Raw genomic sequence first — 18796 nt, 5'->3', positions numbered from 1 at the left:
AACAATAATTTCATTGTTGAAATGTTGAACCATTTCATTTGGAAGATTTTTAAGCAAATGTTTTCACCTTTCATTTTGAGGATTATGTCTGCCTTGGCATTTTTTTTTAACCCACATGAAAATAAAGTTAAACAAAAAGGTTGAAACTTAAAACGGAAAAAACACACCCAACCTACATTTTGCTTTAGGTTGAAGTAATTCATATTGCTCTTTCTGACCAAATTTGAAAACTGAAACAGTCCAAATTTCTTCTTTCATTCCACATAAGCCTTATCAGTTGCATTCCCCCCCCCACGTTACTCCCTTTTGCTTTTGTAGCAAGTTTTCAGCTACAATGGAAATGAAGGCACCAGGAGTTGATAAAACTTGTATCGCAGGGTCACTAGGATTTATATGCACTCCCACACCATCCCAATCCCTATCCTCATTCTCAGCACTTGATAGTATAAATTCCAAGCCACCGTTAACCACCTGAGCTTTGTCCCCAAACTCCCTTCTCTTGACTTTGTAATCCTGGAGCTCACAAACTTACGAAGATTTTACACCTTTTCATGTTTGGTAGTCCCTATAATTTCTGTCAAGTGAAATAATTATCCGCCTGTGTGTGGGAATAAATATTAACAAACATCCTCAAACCCTGTGTTTTGTTAGGCAGAATATTTCACACTTCCTTACAGTGTGTTTTAACTAAGGAGTTAGCCTGGTGTTTGGTGTGCAAAACTCCCAGTGACTCCAGTAGAAAAAGTGATTTGTAAAACCCAAAATAATTACCATGGCCTATAGATTACAGATTTAAGTAATCCAGTGTGCAATGTTGAAGTTCAGATCCCAAAGTTCTCCCCAAATCATGTGAATTAGCAGCTGGGACTTCCCATTTTATAATATACTAACAACTGTCCCCAGGTTTGAAGATTCAAGACCAAGAAGGATGTTTCAAAATAACAATGTCATAAATAATTTCTTAGGGTGTACTGAGATAATGCTGAATTTTTCTGCTATTGTTATGAATGGAAGTTTCGGGGCATGGTAGTTCACAGTAAGCCAGTCCTTTGGCAGATTTTGAAAGATCTAGCAGCAGAGCAAGAGTCCCTAGCTTTTAGGGTTTTGGTATATACAGGCTTCTACAGCCACACATTGCTTTTTACCTTTTATAAAAGGTCATTCTCAATTTCTACAGTGTTCTAGTTATTGCTCCTCAATTAACAGAGCATCAAGCACAAGGAGTCTTCTCAAAACAATACAACTTCCACATTAAGTTGCCAATTCTTTTTCCTTCTGATTTACTAGGTTTTTTTATCAGATCCCAGATATGCAAGAGAAGTACCAGCTATCACTATAGTGACAAAGATGCCATCATGTTTCTGCTTGTATGTATGCATTTATTTATTTCTTTCACAAATTGTTAGACCTGACCTGATTAAACAGATGAAAAGCTCAGTTACTGAAAATCAGACTGTTACAGCCCTATGATATCCAACACAAATGCATTAAATGGAAAGGAACTATTGTAAAAGAGCAGCATGTAAGGCAATGCCTTGGTGGGGTGAGGTAGGGACTGAAGGAGAGCTGAATGACAAATAGCACCCTACATAGATGGAAAAGGTCACTGCAATAAAAGCAACCTAGGGAACCAGGAGCAAGTTCAGCATTGCTACAGTCTGGAATAAAACACAGAATCCAAACAAATGGAACAGAGAGATACAATTTCATTCATGTGTGAATGCCACAGATTGAGTTGTGGAAACATTTGGGGACCTGACAAAATGGAACAGGATTCCCTCTATGCCTTGACGTCAAGATAAAAGAGTAAGCATTTACTCAGGCCAGTAATTTAGGTAACTTTTACAAACATTCAGAGTCCTCAGCTTTACTGTGTATGAATCTGGCAGAAAAAATAAAATATGTATATTTGTAATGTAATAAAGAAGGGCATATTGTTTGGATGGTTATCTTACATGAGAGAAATAGCCCCTCACCTGTAGTTTCAGTATGTAATTATTATAAACAACATAGGAATTACAGACTAGAAAGGAACTGGTCAGATCAAGGTTTGCACTCAAACTCCTTCAGTTCCTGAATCTTTAGAGTGGCATAAGCCAGCTACCCACAGGCAGTATCAGGACAAACATGATGCAAGTAAAGAGCATCACCACAAACAGAACCAAGCTGAAATGCTATGCTCAGCTCTGAAGGCATGTCACAACATCAAAGCCTCTGAACATTTACTCAGCTTCCCAACATAAACCCCATGTTGTGCACCTTCATCATGCTCCCTCTACAGGAAACATTTGTAAATCTGCATCAAAATAAAGCAGCTGTTTAACGGAGGAACCACATACTTTTATTACATTTCCACTGTAACAGTGGCTGCACAAGGTTGCTGCTGAAGTTGAAATTGTAAGACAAAATTCTGGTCTACAAAAGCATGCATCAGCAAAATCCAGCAGAAGATGCAGTGATGCAAGCCAAGGAGTCCTCTTTAAAACATGGCCTAATCCACTCGAGGAATTGGATTAGGAAGTAACAGGAAAGTATATTTTGCTTAGGTGAGCTGTATTTTCAGTGGAGGGTTTCATCAATAAAGCTGTATGTGCAAACCGTTTTAGTGTACATACTCCCAGGAGGCAACTGGGCTGTAACAGGGGAATAGAAAGGGAAAAATATTCAGAGCAAAATGACAGAGTTCAGGTTTCTTCCTGTTTATGCTGAAGGGATATAAAAGATGCATGGGAGAACTGTCAGGCAGAGTCAGGTGTGAATTGGGGTGGGGGGGAACCCAAACAACAGTGAGAATAACTAATAACCACTAAGCAGTTTCTCCAGCAATGTAGTAAGAGCTCTCCATCTCTTGTAGTTTTTAGAGTAAGATTGAACATCTTCCAACAGAAAAGAAATACTAATTTGTATTGATTTAATCATGCATTATATGAAGATAAACTCGGTTTCTGAAGATGTTAACATGATTGGTAGATGACATATTTACAGATTTGCCTGATAAGATGCTAATATTTATAAGCGTATTAGAAGTAGGTATTATATAACTATAAAATCTATTGGAGCAATTCTATAACCAGGAACAACAATTAAGCACTAAATAAATTGATAATTTTTTATTTAAAGAAAGAAGAAGTGTATGGCTTTGACTTATCAAAATCAGGAAATCCATAAGACAAGATATTGACTCAGATGAAGAGTGTCTCCTTGCCTTTACGTGTTTATAACAGCACTTACTTGGATTTGCAGGGAGAAAGAATGAAGTGATTAAAGTTTTTGTTATTACAAAATCAAACAAACACTCACCACACAGAAAATCCTGTGCACAAATATTGCAGAGTTCTGATCAAATCACATCCTAAATTTTAGGTTCTCAATTTTATCATCTGTGAAGTGCACAGGCTTGCATGGGCTTGACTCTTCATTTTGAATCAGCTACTGAATTGTTGGTGATGGTTAAAAACATGAAAGGTTTTCTAAATGTTGCCTTTCCACATAAACAGGTGCAAAATCCACTTTGGAAGTTGTTAGGGCTATGTTATTGCCAATGAAAAGGGAGGTGTAGTTCAGAAGATTCAAAACTCTGTATCAAAAGACAAAAGTATTTTGAGAAATTCTGAGAAATTCTTTCACATGCAGTACAACCTACAGCAGCGAGCATTAGCAAGAACAATTTTTGTTTTTTCTACACACAAAGGAAAAACACACGAACAGCATCTGGGCTCAGCATATGGAAGAAAAGAAAAAAAAAAAAAAAAAGAGAGAGTTTTCCTGCTTACAATTGTAATATCCCCAGAATCTTTTGGTTTTCAAGCAAGGTACCAAGTCTAGGCACCCATTTTCTTGGCACAATGGCATGGAGCACCATTATCCAGTCTTTAGGTTTCAAACGCATGACATTAATTGGTGATCTCAAACCAGCTGCTAGGAGACAAAATAAGGATTGGTAATGAGAAAAAACAAGGCCTAACTGGCCATAGTAACTTAAGTTGTTTCCCAACTGTTATGGTAGATCTCAGAAAAAAGCAGCGTAACATGCTGGAGAAAAGGAACCTTGGGAAGTTAGTACTGCAGCTGCTTTGTTCTGCTGCTTTTATCACTACAGAGGCTGCCAGCTTAACACATTTAAAACCCTAAACAAAAATTATGTAAAAGCAGCTAAGAAAAATCTCCGAAGCTCTCAAAACCATGGTGAGCTTAAGAAAAATAGAGAAACAACAGAATTAGAACCTGTTCTCAATTCTATATCTTTTTGTAACGCATTATAATTTTTATTACCATAGAACCTTCTGTTTCTGATTTGTCTGTTACAATTATGAATTTATAAGTTAATAAATCTAATATTTCTGCAATATCTTAATATCTAGAATCATGTCTTCTGCTTAAATTCAGACATCTGCTGGCATTGTCAACATAAGCTACACAGATTAGCAGCAGCAATAATATCAGTAATAGTTGCAGCAACATGGAGCAAATACTTAAGAAAAAGTACACCCTTCAGTTTCAATGGGAAAACATAGTTCATGCTGTTCCCTCTGTTTCTAATTCCAGTCCAAAGCTCTAAAATTAGACCTAGTGCTCAAGAGATGCAACAGAATTAGGATGTGACTGGCCATTAGGGATTTAGAGAATTTAAGTATTAAAAACATATAGGAAAAAACCAACCTATTTAAAGACCTTGCTGCTAAATCTCTACACTGTTTAAAACAATATGCACTTAAAGAGACTATTAAAACTTCAAAGCTTAAAACTTCTAACCTAGGAGCTAGTCTTCATAGCACAAACACTAGAAACCAACAGGTTTTAGTATTTCTATTCAATCTTATCTACTGTAACAGAGGCGTCTTTTTTGGACATTGTCATCTGCTGAAGAGAAGCCTTTGAAAAATATAGAGTGGTTTATGTTTTTCAGCTACATTAAGCAATAAGGGCAGAATTCTTCAAATTGGCATTGCTTTCTTCTACTTCTTGGGCAGCACATAACAGCTATGTGTGCCAAGATAGAAAAAAAGCCAATAGCACTGAAATCCTCAATTATAATAACAACAACAATGATGGACCCAGACACAAACATATATAAATTCCTCTCAATTTGGAAAAAGAAATTAAAATGTTAAACTGCAACTCTTTTTTTCCTGCATTGTTGTAAAATGTAATCAGAAAAACATTGCTTATGGTATTTCAAAGGCAAAAAACAAACAAAACAAAAAACTTTCTGCAAATTTTTAAAAAATATCAAACATCCTATGCTTAATTTCTGTGCAAGTATGTGGGCAAGACCTCTACCACCCGCAATAACAGTATATGAGCACATGTTTGATGATGCCATACTGTGTGGATCAAAAAAGAATGTCCATGGACTTGGAGTCACCATGAGACAATTCCTTTGAATCTGTGCAGAATCAAATTTCACCATTTTAATAGTCAACACTGGGAAACTACAAAACCTCTGGGAGCATGGAGTGTGGAATGGAGCAATCTGTACCTTTTGCTGGGGCTGCACAAGGAGCTACCACAAACCTACTCACTAAGTTCTGGCCAGCCTTGTGCCATGCAAAGAACCTGTAGGTCTTCCACACCTCTAAAAGGTACTAGCTGCTGAAATTGTTACGGTGGATGTTTTTGAGCATTTCCAAGGATGCAGACTTTACAGCCTCTCTGGGCAAACTGTTCCAATGCTTGACCTCTCTTCATGATATGAAAAGTTTCTTCTTAGGTTTAAACTGAATTTTCTGTATTTCAGTTTAAGCCCGTTGCCTCTCACTCTGTCGGTGGACACCACTGAGAAGAGCCTGTCTCCCTTGTCATTATTTTTCCCCATTGGGATAAGATCCCCCTGAGCCTTTTATTTTCCAGACTGAATAGTCCCAGCTCTCTCAGCCTCTCCTGGTCTGTTAGGTGCTCCAGTCCACGGATTACCTTATTGGTCCTTCACTGGACATGCTCCAGTAAGTCCATGTCTCTTGTACTGTGGAGCCCAGCACTCCCAACCTGTCTCACCAGTGCTGAGCAGAGGGGAAGCATCACCTCCCTCAGCCCTGCTGGCAGTGCTTGCCTAATGCACCCTAGGGTGCTCCTGGCCTTCATTGCCCCAGGGCACGTTGCTGGCTCATGGTCAATCTCTTGTCCCCCAGGATCCCAAGGTGCACTTCTGAGTAGCTGCTTCCCAGCCAGTCAGCCCCAGCATGTACTGGTACAGGGGGTTACTCCTCCCTATGAGCAGGACTTTGCATTTCCCTTTGTTGAACTCCATGAGATTCCTGTCAGAATACTTAATGCTCAGTATTGAGCCTGGTTAATTGCGGAATTGTTCCTCCAGCAACCCAGCAACTGGATATCATGCTGGGACAGCTATGCATGCCTCGGTTTCTTATCTACAGTTTAAATCCATGTCATTCTGGCAATAAGATGAAGGTGCTACCTACTGAGATATCCAAACACTTTTATTTAGTCTCTTAAGAAAGCAAAGTCAATCCTTTATGAGGAAAAAAAAAAATGAGCTATGGATTCTAGATTTTTGTTGTTGCTACTTTATGTTCTATCATGTAAGTTGGCAGATACAGAAACTACTTTCTCCGTTCAGTACGGGGTGATACTTGATCATCTGAAAGAGATGTAATTATTTTTCTATAGGATTCATTTATTCCTTAAAGATTACTATCTTCTCTATGGGTTTGCATTATACACCAGAAACTGGAAATATCTGTTTATTTGATGCCAGCTTGTAGAGGATTATAAAACATACACTTCCAAGCATTCTCAGCAGAGGATCTCAAAAGACGACTTCCAGCTACAATGCATTCGCGAAAGTTCTAGCTTCCTTCAGAAAAAAAGATTTTTACATACTAGATTAAAATGCAACAGGTAATATCTGTTGAACACAGGAGATTCTTCTAGATATTTACACTGAATATAAAGAATGTCTATATTTTACATAATAAATTGCGACAAATTAGGGTGATAAGCATAAGAATTCTTAGTCTTATTTTTTATTTCAACTCTAACTCACAAACAACACTAAACAACAATAATTTCATTTAAGCCAACCCTTGAATATCTCCATTCCCCTCTCCTTGCTGCCAGTAACTGCCTATGAAAAAAATCAAAGCAAACCCTGTCTTCTAAGCAGTGTCCAAACTACTCTGTGGGCAAATATTGTTACACTGAGCCAACTGCTTTGTATTATTGTCTCTAAGCCAAAAAGACAGGTTAACACTGAAAAACTGGGAATGATCCCCCTTCCAGTTAAATGCCAGTAACTTCTTGGGAATCATGACAATATCTAATGCACAGTTTAGAATTTTCCCAAAATCAAAATATTCCAAGTCATTCTGCATCTACTTTCTCATTGTTAGAATGGATGAAGATGATGAATGTTTCTAATTATGGATCATTATATGAAAAACTATTGAGCAAGTAGGTATATCCTATGTGTTTTACTCATGTTGAAAAACAAAACAAAGAGTTTTTCTGTTGGGATTCCAAAATTTGGTTTAATAGGAGTAATTCCTATATAAAAAGTCAAGACAAAGGTGCTGGCAACAAAAGCCCTTACCTTTTTTTTTTTTTTATGTAAGACTGAAAACCACCCTGTTATATTGTATTATGATTGAAGCCATTAAAATGGCATTCCAACAAGATGAGTCACCTTATTGTTACAAGAAAGAAAATACATACAATGTTTAGAAGAACAAGAAATAAACATATTCTTACAGCTAGCTGTAAGAAACCATCCTAGAAAATGGTGTAACACGAACTGAACTACTTTTAAAGGGGAAAAATTAAAAGTCCACTAGCTTTTCATTGGTAAAGGGTCTTGTTTCTTTTAAAATATTTGTGTTTTTCAAAACACTATCACAGCAGGTGCACCAGATTTCAAAAACCTCTTGTCCTTCATCACATATAATTGTGCTGCATATTATATTAAGAAATGCAAGCAGAGGAATGTAAGTGATGGGAGTTCAGCTAAACACAGCATAATATCCGTGGCATAGAAAATGATTCTGCAACTGAAATCAAGTTCTAATGAGAGAAAAAATGAATACATTTTCACATATTTTTAATTACATAGAATTTCCTCAAACATGATTTTTAATAATATATTCCATTAGGTTAACATCATATTTAAGAAAGTGCATTTTGTGATTTCATTTTAAGTCTGATTTTGAGCAATTATTGTGTCATTGTTCTGCAGGAGAAAGGTTGAATTCATTTACTGTGTGGTTATGCTAGTTATGATTGATGTCGCTTCTCTAAATGATAAACCAATCACCCCGGTGATGTAATGCCATTTTAAGAGTGCTATAATCACATTTCTCTCAGACTGGAAGCTCTGATGAGTTCTAACAAAGATTTATTGTAGATTAAAGGCCTTCATAATATCAACAATAGATTGCTCATTTGATGGAAGATTTGATTAGGTAATTTTTTTAGGCAAATGAGTTTTCCAGATATATCAAGAATGGCTATTGTGAAGGGCAGAGGGCAGTCCATGTGGATGACTATCACCTCATATCCAAGAAGACTCATCTTAAACTTGTTGAGGAGCTATCTTGTAATTGTAGAGGTTGAAGCAAGCATAAGTGTACAATCAAACAAGAGGACACTTATTATATAATGTAATCAGTATGAGACTTCTGCAAACATTTCATCTTCAGCATGTACTTTGAAGACTGTGATAGACACGTTTAAAGAAGAACCTAGAAAGCGCTAGGAAATATTTATTAATGATCAAAGATTATCTGGAATCTAAGCCTTAAATCTAAATAGCTTCAAATCTTCCTTTTTAACCCAACCCCAAATTTTAAAAAAATATTTAAATTTATTTACTCTCTCCCAAATGTCTGGATCTATGTCGCTAAGTTTCCACAGAAACTAGAATAGATTTTTTTAAATATTAAAAAAAAATAATCAAAGCATTGTCTACCTTTCCATCTAATGTAGGCGGTAAAAGCTACTCGGAAAATCTTTCAGGAATATGGATGAGCTACACAAAAAAAGGTGAGCTTTTCCAATTTAAGCTATATGTCACTTTGTGGTATTTTCTTATAAACTCTCTAAAGGAAACATTGTGAGACTACACCAAAAAAAAAAAGAAAAAAAAGAAATCTTCAAGTATCCTCATGTCCCATGAAGATTCATTGGGGAGCTCCAGCTTCTGCTTACCATCTTTCAAATAATTACTTACCATGCAGGAATCTTCCCTCTTACCCTGGTTGTTTAGTTTCCTTAAAAGCACTTAGTGACAGATTTTGCTGAGACCCTTTTGAAAATACAAAGACCCTTCATCAACTAGATCACCCTCATCTGGAAATGGCTGACCCCTTCAAAAAACAGTTGAATGTTTCTAAGGCAGGACTACCCTTTACAGAAGTTTACTGACTCATCAAAGACAGATCATACCCACTTTTTTCCCCCATTTCTATCGTTTCTGTTGAGTTGTCCATTATAGATTTTGAGGTGTGCAGCTCCCCAGAGGCCCCTGAACCTCTTAAAAAAAAAAAAGTCAAAACTAGTATATTTTTCACCCTCAAACCTCAAGTACCAAAGAAGCATGCTCCATCTCTGAATTATTATTTCTTTGTGTAATTATATTTTAACATATCTGAATGGATCATAAAGTTAAAGGATAACTCAGGATGAAGGCAACCCCAGGAGGTCCCTAGACCAGTCTCCTGACAAGCAAGGGTAGCTCTGAGGTCAGACCAAGTAGCTCAGGATTTTAACCAACCTGTTCTGGAAAACATCCAAGGGTAGAGACTGCACAGGCTCACTGGGCAGCCTATTCCAATCCAATGCTTAGGGAAAAAGTTTTACCGTATATCGACTCTGAATCTTATGTTTCAACTTCAAGTCATTGCCTCATCTTCCCACCAGGCACCACTGGCCACTGTTTAAAGGGCACCATTCAAGTGTACTCTATGCCCCCACAGAGATCAACAGTCCCACACCTCATACTACCTCCAATACTGTTCAGACATGTATTGTTAGAGGAAAGAGTGACCTTGAGCAGACCACAAACTAGTTTATAACTAGAAGTTATAAAGTTATAAGTTATAAGTTGCACAATAGATAACTATGTTAAAAAAAAAAAAAAAGGCAAAAAATACGGAGCTGTAATAGCCTTCTTTTGTTTTGCCTGTATTTCTAAAAAAGGATTGCATCTTCATTTCTCAATTTTTGGCTGTCAAAATGAAAAGTCAGTATCTGTTAATAACAATTAAGAAAAGCAAAGAAAGAAAAACCCTAACCGCTACTGATTATATGACTGATAGCTGAGTTGCAAATGTTTTAAAACAGTAGCCTGAAAGACAAGAATTCATTTGCTGAAAAATAGCAGTATCTTAGTTACATGTGACATTGGGAGTATAGAATCAGACAGATTCTGAAACAAGAATGGAGATAGAACGGCAGAAGCAACTCACATTTTTACATAGAGAACCTCACCACCTACATGAAATATTGGACTAGCCTATGCAGAGCAAAGAACCTTTGTGCATCCACCTCTCTTTTAGAAGATGCATCAAGGAGCAGGAAACCCATTTCAAAAAAATCCTTCTGATTATAAGAATTTAATAATATTTTTATACTACTTATAAATAACACTTCTAAAAAGAAAAAGCTCTCTACAGTAAAATGAAGGAAAAACATGTATGATTTATGGTGTTTCAAAAAAAGTTTCCTTGAAATAAAACAGTGAGATTTTTGTTTGCCTCATTTCCATATACGCTCTCAATTTTTTGGTGATGTAAGAACACATTGGAAAAAAAAAAAATGCATAAAACCAGCACAAACATGTCACAAACAAACTCCATATGTTTGCAATTTTCTTACCACTGCTGGAAGCCTGCTGTGGCCCTGAACACGCTCTTAGCAGATAAGAATTAGGAGAGAACTCCTCATCAGGGTTGGTGTCCATGATTTGATGGGACGTATTGCTGTCTAGCAATGGCATCTGGCAGCTAACGGGTGGAGGATTATGAGAACTGGGCAGCTGAGCAGATGGGAGAAGGCTAGACGAGGATGTAGGTGGAATGGGACGACCTGGGAAAGAGGACACAGGGATCAAAGATCAGCAATGAATGTAATGAAAAAAACCAAACAGCCAAGTAATTGCACAGTAACTGTCCATCGTTACATATGATTACTGCTGCGCAGAGCCACAAAATCTCTCCACTGGTACAAACTTGTCCCTTTACATCACATTCAAGGCATTGTGAGCAGCTATGTTGTGAACTCATTCCAAAAATCTCTCCACAGCATCAGCTTGTAGCCCATCAGGTGACCAGACGCTGGATGAATGAGAGCAAGGGCACACCACTGGATTGGAAGCAGTCCGTCTGCCTGGGCACTGACACACAGAGCAGCCAACGCTGAAAGGCCCCAAGCTGCATTCTCAGATCCTTAAAAATGCAAGTGAATTGGCTACGTATTTTACTAGATGAATTTTGACAGAGATAGGTTTTTTGGGCTAAATAAGACCAATGTGGAAGGGGACTATAATGAGTTGATTCCTGGAATTAGAACACCTGTCTGTAACCATCTATTAAAAAGATGGTGGTGGTCCAATTTTTATTTTCTTTTTCTACCAGGGAAATTGGTCCCATACAGGAATCTATTAGAGGCATGTAAAAAGAACCATATGAAGGCTACCTCCAAGCTGAGGTCCCTCCTGTATTGTTGTAGATCTTTCCAAAACCCACAGACAGATGTGACAGGAAACACAGGGGACAGCATTGCTGAAAGGGAATTTTTCCATTTGTACAGATGGGCTAAGCAGGAATATGAGTTAGAAACTCTGAGTTTTTCTGTACTTCCCCCCTCATTGCTTTCTGCACTGGTGCTGTAGGGACAGAATTTCCTGCCTAGCTCACCAGACAGATTAATTTCAACTCTGAAACCCCGTCCTTAATGTGTATGACACACCTCAGCCCCTTGTAACAACATATTTTTGGTCAGCTAAACTAGTGGTATTGAGTCAACAGGAAAACCCGTTCATATTTATTTATTCTTTACCTTTGTGAACTTTCCCCTCATAATGTTGTGTCAATCCACTTCAGCAAATGCACACAGATGAAGACAGGTTTGGGGTTGGTGTTTTTTTTTTTTGTTTGTTTGGTTTTTTTTCGGTTTTTTTTTTGCATTGCCTATTAGAATATGACCGGTTGTAGGGATAAGAGGAAGGAGAGAAACACACATTCTAATCTCTGCAAGTTTATCTAGTGCATTGGAGAACTTGTTCATGAATAATTTATACATAGGAAAATATGACCTCTGTGATACTGCCAAAGTCTGTGAGGCAAAGAGAGATCTGCTGCATGCCGTTACAAATGTTAAAACGCAGCACAACTACATAAAATGGTGCATCCTTATTTCCATCATTGTAAAGAAACAGTAGCAGAGCAAATATACACTGGCTTTCTCATTAGTTACATCTTCATTTTTGGAATAAAGAACCCCTCCCTTTATAGGAGTTACACTAAGGTCTATACCATTAGGTGATCTTCTAGAGTCATCAAATTCCAAAGGAGAAAAAAAAAAAAAAGAGAAAAGTAAAAAATTCTGGCCATCACATATAAATTATATCTGGGGAGCAGAAATCAACCAAAGGTACCCACAGAAAATGAAAAAAAAACCCCTTCTACTTCATGGTACCAGCACATAGCATGAACTACTTTCATACCTTCAAAAAGTTAAAAATAAAATAAATACCTGGAGACAGGCAAGTGACTATTCTGTTTATTTTTAATTATATTTTTAGCTCTGGATAAATTGACGATATGCCTAAATGACCAGGTTATCATATGACAGAAATGGGTTTCAGCTACTCCATAGTAATCCCCATCTACTGTCTTTTATGCTAGGGAAAATTCAATATGCATTGAATATTTTCATTGTGGACTAGCACTTACGATGAAATAGTTCTACTGTTGATGACAGGAATAATGCTGATTATGTTATTCTTATTAAAAACTACAGTGACTATCCTAAACATTCAAGGGAAGTGATTGAGCAAAACCAGTTTCTAATTGTTTCTTTGCAATGTGTTGGAAACAAGCAGAGAGGCTGGGGTTTGACATACCTCAGACAGGAATGTGACATTGTGCCCATTGTGTGTATTTAATTTTCACATATTCTGGCTCTGCTTCAACAATAAGAAGTTAAAAGCAGCAGCTTATAAATTAAAAATCTGCATTTACTGTATCATATGGAAATACTAGTGTGTTACAAAAATGTTGGATGTGTCAGGTGATGAGATGAAGCGAAAAAGATTTTGCCTTCTGTCTAAACTACATATCAGAGAAATTTAGGTACGTTTTTGCAAAATCATTGAGAGAAATGAAGAAACCAAGAATTCTTTTGCCAGGAAAGCTAATCACATTGTTACCATCATGAAACAATACAGCCCAGATCCCTGAAGACAAGGTAAAACGTCCAATTACTACAACTCTGTCTGTAGCTTAGAGGAAACAGAAGGTATCGAGTTGTTTAAACGTTGCATTATTTTGGTGGAAAGTTGGCTCTTGAGGAAGATTTGTCCATAAGCACGTGTTAATTGAAAAACATAGATGTCTGTGAGACACAGAACCTATTGCCAATCTGTCCTGTGGTTAGATTTCCTCGTCAGCTGCCAAATTTGTTTAAAACTTTTCTTGTGGTTGGGCATTCTTGATCTTTTTGTGAGGTCGGGTTTTGGCATCAACTAAACATTAAGCTCCCACTACAACCTTTCCCTCTAAAGTAGTGGGGCTTTAATAGAACTTCTCTCTGTATGGCTTTCCACCCATGCTCCCCAAAACACACAGGAATACCTTAAGACACCCAACCTTTTGTAAAATTTGGTGGGAAGTGAGTTGAAAAATTACTGAAGAGGAACAGGAAGATACTATTAAGCTTTGTTGCCTTAGGAAATGAATCTAGAGGTTAACTATCTGCAGTAACACAGTTGACAGAATGGTTGTGAAACTACCAAAGAGAATTGAACGTACGGAGTTAGGCTATAAAGAGCATGATAAACTCAATTTATTTGTTATTACATACTCTTAAGTTAGAAATAAGGGGTTCAATTCATACTGTTGAATACTATTATCTTGGTCAAGTAAGTTCAATGTATTATTGTACCATTTAAAATAACAGATTAAGCTTTACAGATTTTGTAAACCTGAGCTTTTTGCCAGACCCATTCACGTGTCTGCAGATACCTTAACAGTCGTATTTTGAAACCTCCCATCTCTTGAAATTATTCTAGATTTCCATTACTTCAAATTGGGACTTGCAATACCCTACAGTATTATAAAACATACTGCGATATATGGTAACTTCAGTATTCTATTACACTGCTGTTTTGAAAAGTTAAATCCATAATGTAAACAGGAGTTTGTACAATTTGCATCTACTCTATCTACTCTTCATATGTTAATACGATAAAGCTTCTACGAATAAGATTTTTATCTAGTTGTGCTTTGACAGAAACCCTATGTAATGGATACTTACGTCTATTGACAGCAATAATGTAACTGTGTAACATACACAAAGAAACATATCAGACAACTGCTAGAAAGGGAACCCGAAGTCTAAAAGCTGATATATTACAATTTCAACAGCAAGTTAATATTAGTTTTTCTTCAAATATCTGTTCGTATGCGTGTTCATAATGCATATACTCATGCATGGCAAGTACTCATACAGATACTGAATACAGTATTTCTAAGGCACTTTTCAAACAAAGCAAGCAGAGAAAAACAAAAAAACCTTTGCCTTTTTTTTTCCCCTCATTGCTTTCTCCTGTCATTTTTCTTATCTTACTACTTGGAGTGAAGGGAAAAACTTGATAACTCTCCTTCTGGAGGGCATTCTGGTTTGGGATAGCTTTAGGCTTCCATGCCACAAGGCACCTCATTCTGCAAGGGCCGTTTTTACCCTCTTATCACTTATATTCCCTTTTCTCCCTTAAGATTATATAGCAGACAGCAGAGACTTATTACTTCCATTTTTTTCTTTTAAATAGTCACATCTTTCTTCATCACCCAGAAACTTTTATGAAACCATTCCTCAATTACTGCTACACTTTAAGTCCCTAAGGCTTAAAATCTGCCATAGAATCAACATTCAAAAATCGTGCCACGCTTGTAGCTGGTAATGATGCCACAGCTCCACAACCAGCCTCAGGAAGACATCCACAAAAGCTGAGTACGCAGGTCAGACGTAGGTGTGAGGAATTCCTTTATTCTCCGTGTTAAGGACAGCTTCACAGCCAGACAGAGGTTAAAATAGGCACAAGCTTACCAGTATGTACCTGCCATGTGTGGTCATGGTGTAACACAGCAAGGGGGTGACAGAGCAGGCTGTCTCAAGCCCAGACACTTACAGGACAGCTAAGGAGAGTTCTGTTCATCTTCATCACAGTAATGCATTTGGGAAAGGGATAGTCTGGTTGCTTTTAGTCTGAAAGACCAAAAACCATCACTGGGTGGGTGGGTGTTAAAAAAGAGGACTGCCTGCAATCACTCCTAGCATTAATACACATAAATAAAAGACACAATCAAAGAAGAAAAGCAGGCTGCTTATCAGTTACTGAAGGAATTTTGCAATGCATTTTCCATACTCCCCCTTCTTCCTCCTCTTGCAAAGGGCCATGGAGTTTTGTGAGTGAATAAAGCCCATGTGTGTGTGAAACCCTGGCCTCTACATTGCACCATGGTGCATGACAGGAAGCAGGGAACAAACATGACAAAAATAACCAAAATTTAAGAATTTTGACCTATAACCAGTCACTGTGGGACTATGCGTCACAAAAATACATCTTGAAGAGCTGTTAAGTAACCTTTCGGCCAACTGTACTATAGTATAGTATTGCTGCCTAACAACATATAAGAAACATAATTATATATTTATATAAATATTTTTATATTTAAATAAATTTACCCACACACATTTAGATAGATACACTTAATACCCCAAAAAGATTATTTTAAGAGGTGTAAAGGATCAATCCAGACTTCTTAAATAGCCATTCTGCCATTAACTTAGGCACAGGGGAGACCAAACTTGTTTGTTGTGTTTGCACACTCCTATGCTATCCACTTCAATATAAAAACTTATTTTGTTAGAAAAGCTCTGAATCCCAGAGGTGGTAAATACAGATCTCAAAGCTAATTGTCCCTGCAGTGGAATTCTCAAGTTCTTCCCATCAGGAGAATCTCACTTTGAAGGTTAGCACATATGTAGCAAAAATCTGGGTAGATTTTCAACCCCATGCATTTTCAGCACGTCTCACTGAGAATTTCATGTATCCAAATGGTCTGTAATAACTACAGTCACATATAATGCTATCAATAAAGTCACTTATATCTTTGTTCTACAGCTCTGGTCAAAAGGACCAGGACTTAAAGAGAAAAGATACACACAAGCCAAAAACTCACTGTGCAATCCATAACATTATTAGACTGCAGAAAGACGGGAAACTTTATAAACTGTTCTTTTTAAAACAACTGTTTGGAAGATGTAGTAGCATTCAAGTACTAATGCAGGAAGTGAGAGAAGTAAAAAGTGAAAGGAGATGACTTGTTTCTACACAACTGATGGCATCATAACAGAAACTGTATAACACTTAATTGGCAATTAAGATTTTGACATTCACTGATTGAAGCTGATATTCATGTTACACCAATACGAAGTATAGAACCCTATATAATGTAATCCCATAAAACTATGTTAGTGACTTAAATGACGGACAGTATCATTAGCAGCAGTTGCTCTGTTGCTCATATTTACTGAAATTATAAAAGGAAGGCTGTCTAGTACTGGCATTGGCTGGACATTACCTACAGATGACAAAAGCGAAGGATCAGATATCCCCCTCCTTTTCTCCTTTACCTCAGGAAACAGAGCTGAAAAGCCAAACGGAATCAATACAAGGAACACAGCCAGGACCCCGGCTGTCCTATGGCTCCATGGTTCTGTGACCCTGCTGTCAGGGGTAACACGATGCCTCACCTCCTCCTAAAGCACACACACATTCTCCCTACGTTTCCAAGTCAGCCTAACCAAAGCACCTATGCTGTCAGCAATGTTAAGTTCACCTTAAAGATTGAGAAATGTTGCTAAATGTGTCAGAAAACAACTAGATAACATAAGATGCATGTTTCCGCAGTACAAAGCACTATAAATTAAGCAGGTGGCTGATGAAGGTGAAACCTCCCTGAGGTACGGCACATTCAGCAGACTCCTATTCCTCCTCAGAATAACTGCTTTCTACAAGAAAAAACACTGTCCTTCAAATATTTGTGAAAAGCATGTCTTGCCAATGGGCTGGGTACTCTCAAGCAGTCTCATATTTAATAAATTAAGTATATATTGCCTCAACTGGCATAAGGAATATAAATATTTTGTATTGATGAAATTACTAGTTAACTGACAACAGGAAAAACCACCTGTTTCCTGTATAATAACAGCATCTATTATTTTTTGTAGCTAAAATGGCATTTGTACTTCAGTGCACTGGAGGCCAGTGCAGAGCCCCAGCAGGCAAAACTTTTCTCAGGGGAGAAAGTCATTTTCCCCCAGAGCTAAGCAGCCCGTAACGCGAGCTTTCAGGAGAAAGACAAGACACACCACCTAAGAGTTTCCTCATCTGGCAAGGATGAATGCTAATTTATCTGTAAAGAGGACTCATTTAACCCTTCATTCATCAGAGTGCATTTCAAGTCAACAAGACAAAACGCAAGCCCAAAATGAAGTATGCAAGAAAAAAAGGGAAAGAAATCTGACAATTTGTGATCATTTCCTTCAGCACCAAGTTGCTTTCTGTTGCCTAAACTCCTGTCGCATTTTTTTTTCTCTGAGGCAAACAAGCTTTGAAACAGCAAAAAAGAAAGTTATTAATCAGGATTTGGATGATAGAGAGTTATCGCTGAAGAAAGGTACTTCTAGTGCTTCTCAAGCTCCTATCTCTCTGAAAGTACAAATGAACAAAACCAGCCAAGCTAAGAAAAGTGTTTTCACAAGAGTCCAAGGAAAAAAAAGCATAGGGCTGATATTCCTGCACAGACTTGTTTATTGATGTTTTTTTAGATATTTCTCTGCATCAAAAATGATAGTCAGAACAAATAGGGATGAAGTTGATACCATTGTATCATACCAGGCAAAGACAGATTCTGGCTTTGAAACAATTAAAAGAGAATACCGAAAAAGCGATCTAGACACAATAAGTCATCATCTGTGATTTACGTAACAGTGACAAATCAGTACTATGGGTTTGTAGCTTTCCCATTTAGCAAAATTAATAACCCCCTATGTGCCGTGTTTAATTTTTTCAAAACTTTTGTTATGCACAAAAAGCATAAAATCCAAGCAATAGCATGAACAGAGTGAAGATAATAAAAAAGTGATAACTATGTAAAGGTGGTATAGGCAAGATTATGCCCAAAAAGGTAATTTCTATCAATGCGTAAGACAGGTTTGTATCTTTGATCAGTAGCTCCTCTGAGTGTAGAATGGCAGAGCCCTGCATGGCACACAGAGAGCCTGGTTACACTTTGTATGTTCTGCTCTGCCCAGTAAGAAACAGTGGAGCCGTTTGTGGAGTGAGATGTCTATGCCTAGAACTCAACTACATCTTTGCGGACTGCAGGTATCACAGATTGGCTACTGTCCACTCTGCTCCCCGGGGCTGCCTGGAGCTATGTTCCTTCAGAAGGACTTCACTCAGGCCCCTTAAGCCCCAAGACCTTTCTTCCTTTTTTTTTTATTTTTTTCTTCTTCTTCTCTGGTGGGTTTTTCATTTCAAGGTGGCTGAAATGTT

The 18796-nt window shown here is 37.5% G+C and overlaps 1 protein-coding gene across 2 annotated transcripts in view; it reads right to left on the bottom strand.

Annotated features, from left to right (window-relative positions):
- Positions 1-18796, bottom strand: part of TENM2 (teneurin transmembrane protein 2) — a 632063-nt gene that overhangs the window by 225225 nt on the left and 388042 nt on the right. For both annotated transcript variants that reach the window (XM_075102131.1, XM_075102132.1), the window contains one exon: positions 10828-11037. In XM_075102131.1, coding sequence (XP_074958232.1) covers positions 10828-11037 — 210 coding nt within the window. The remainder of the gene's footprint in view (positions 1-10827; positions 11038-18796) is intronic.

Source organism: Phalacrocorax aristotelis, chromosome 8 (assembly GCF_949628215.1).
Source record: "Phalacrocorax aristotelis chromosome 8, bGulAri2.1, whole genome shotgun sequence".
Classification (NCBI taxonomy): domain Eukaryota; kingdom Metazoa; phylum Chordata; class Aves; order Suliformes; family Phalacrocoracidae; genus Phalacrocorax; species Phalacrocorax aristotelis.
Note: the sequence above shows the minus strand (reverse complement) of the source record. Positions and strands in the feature narration are given on the sequence as shown.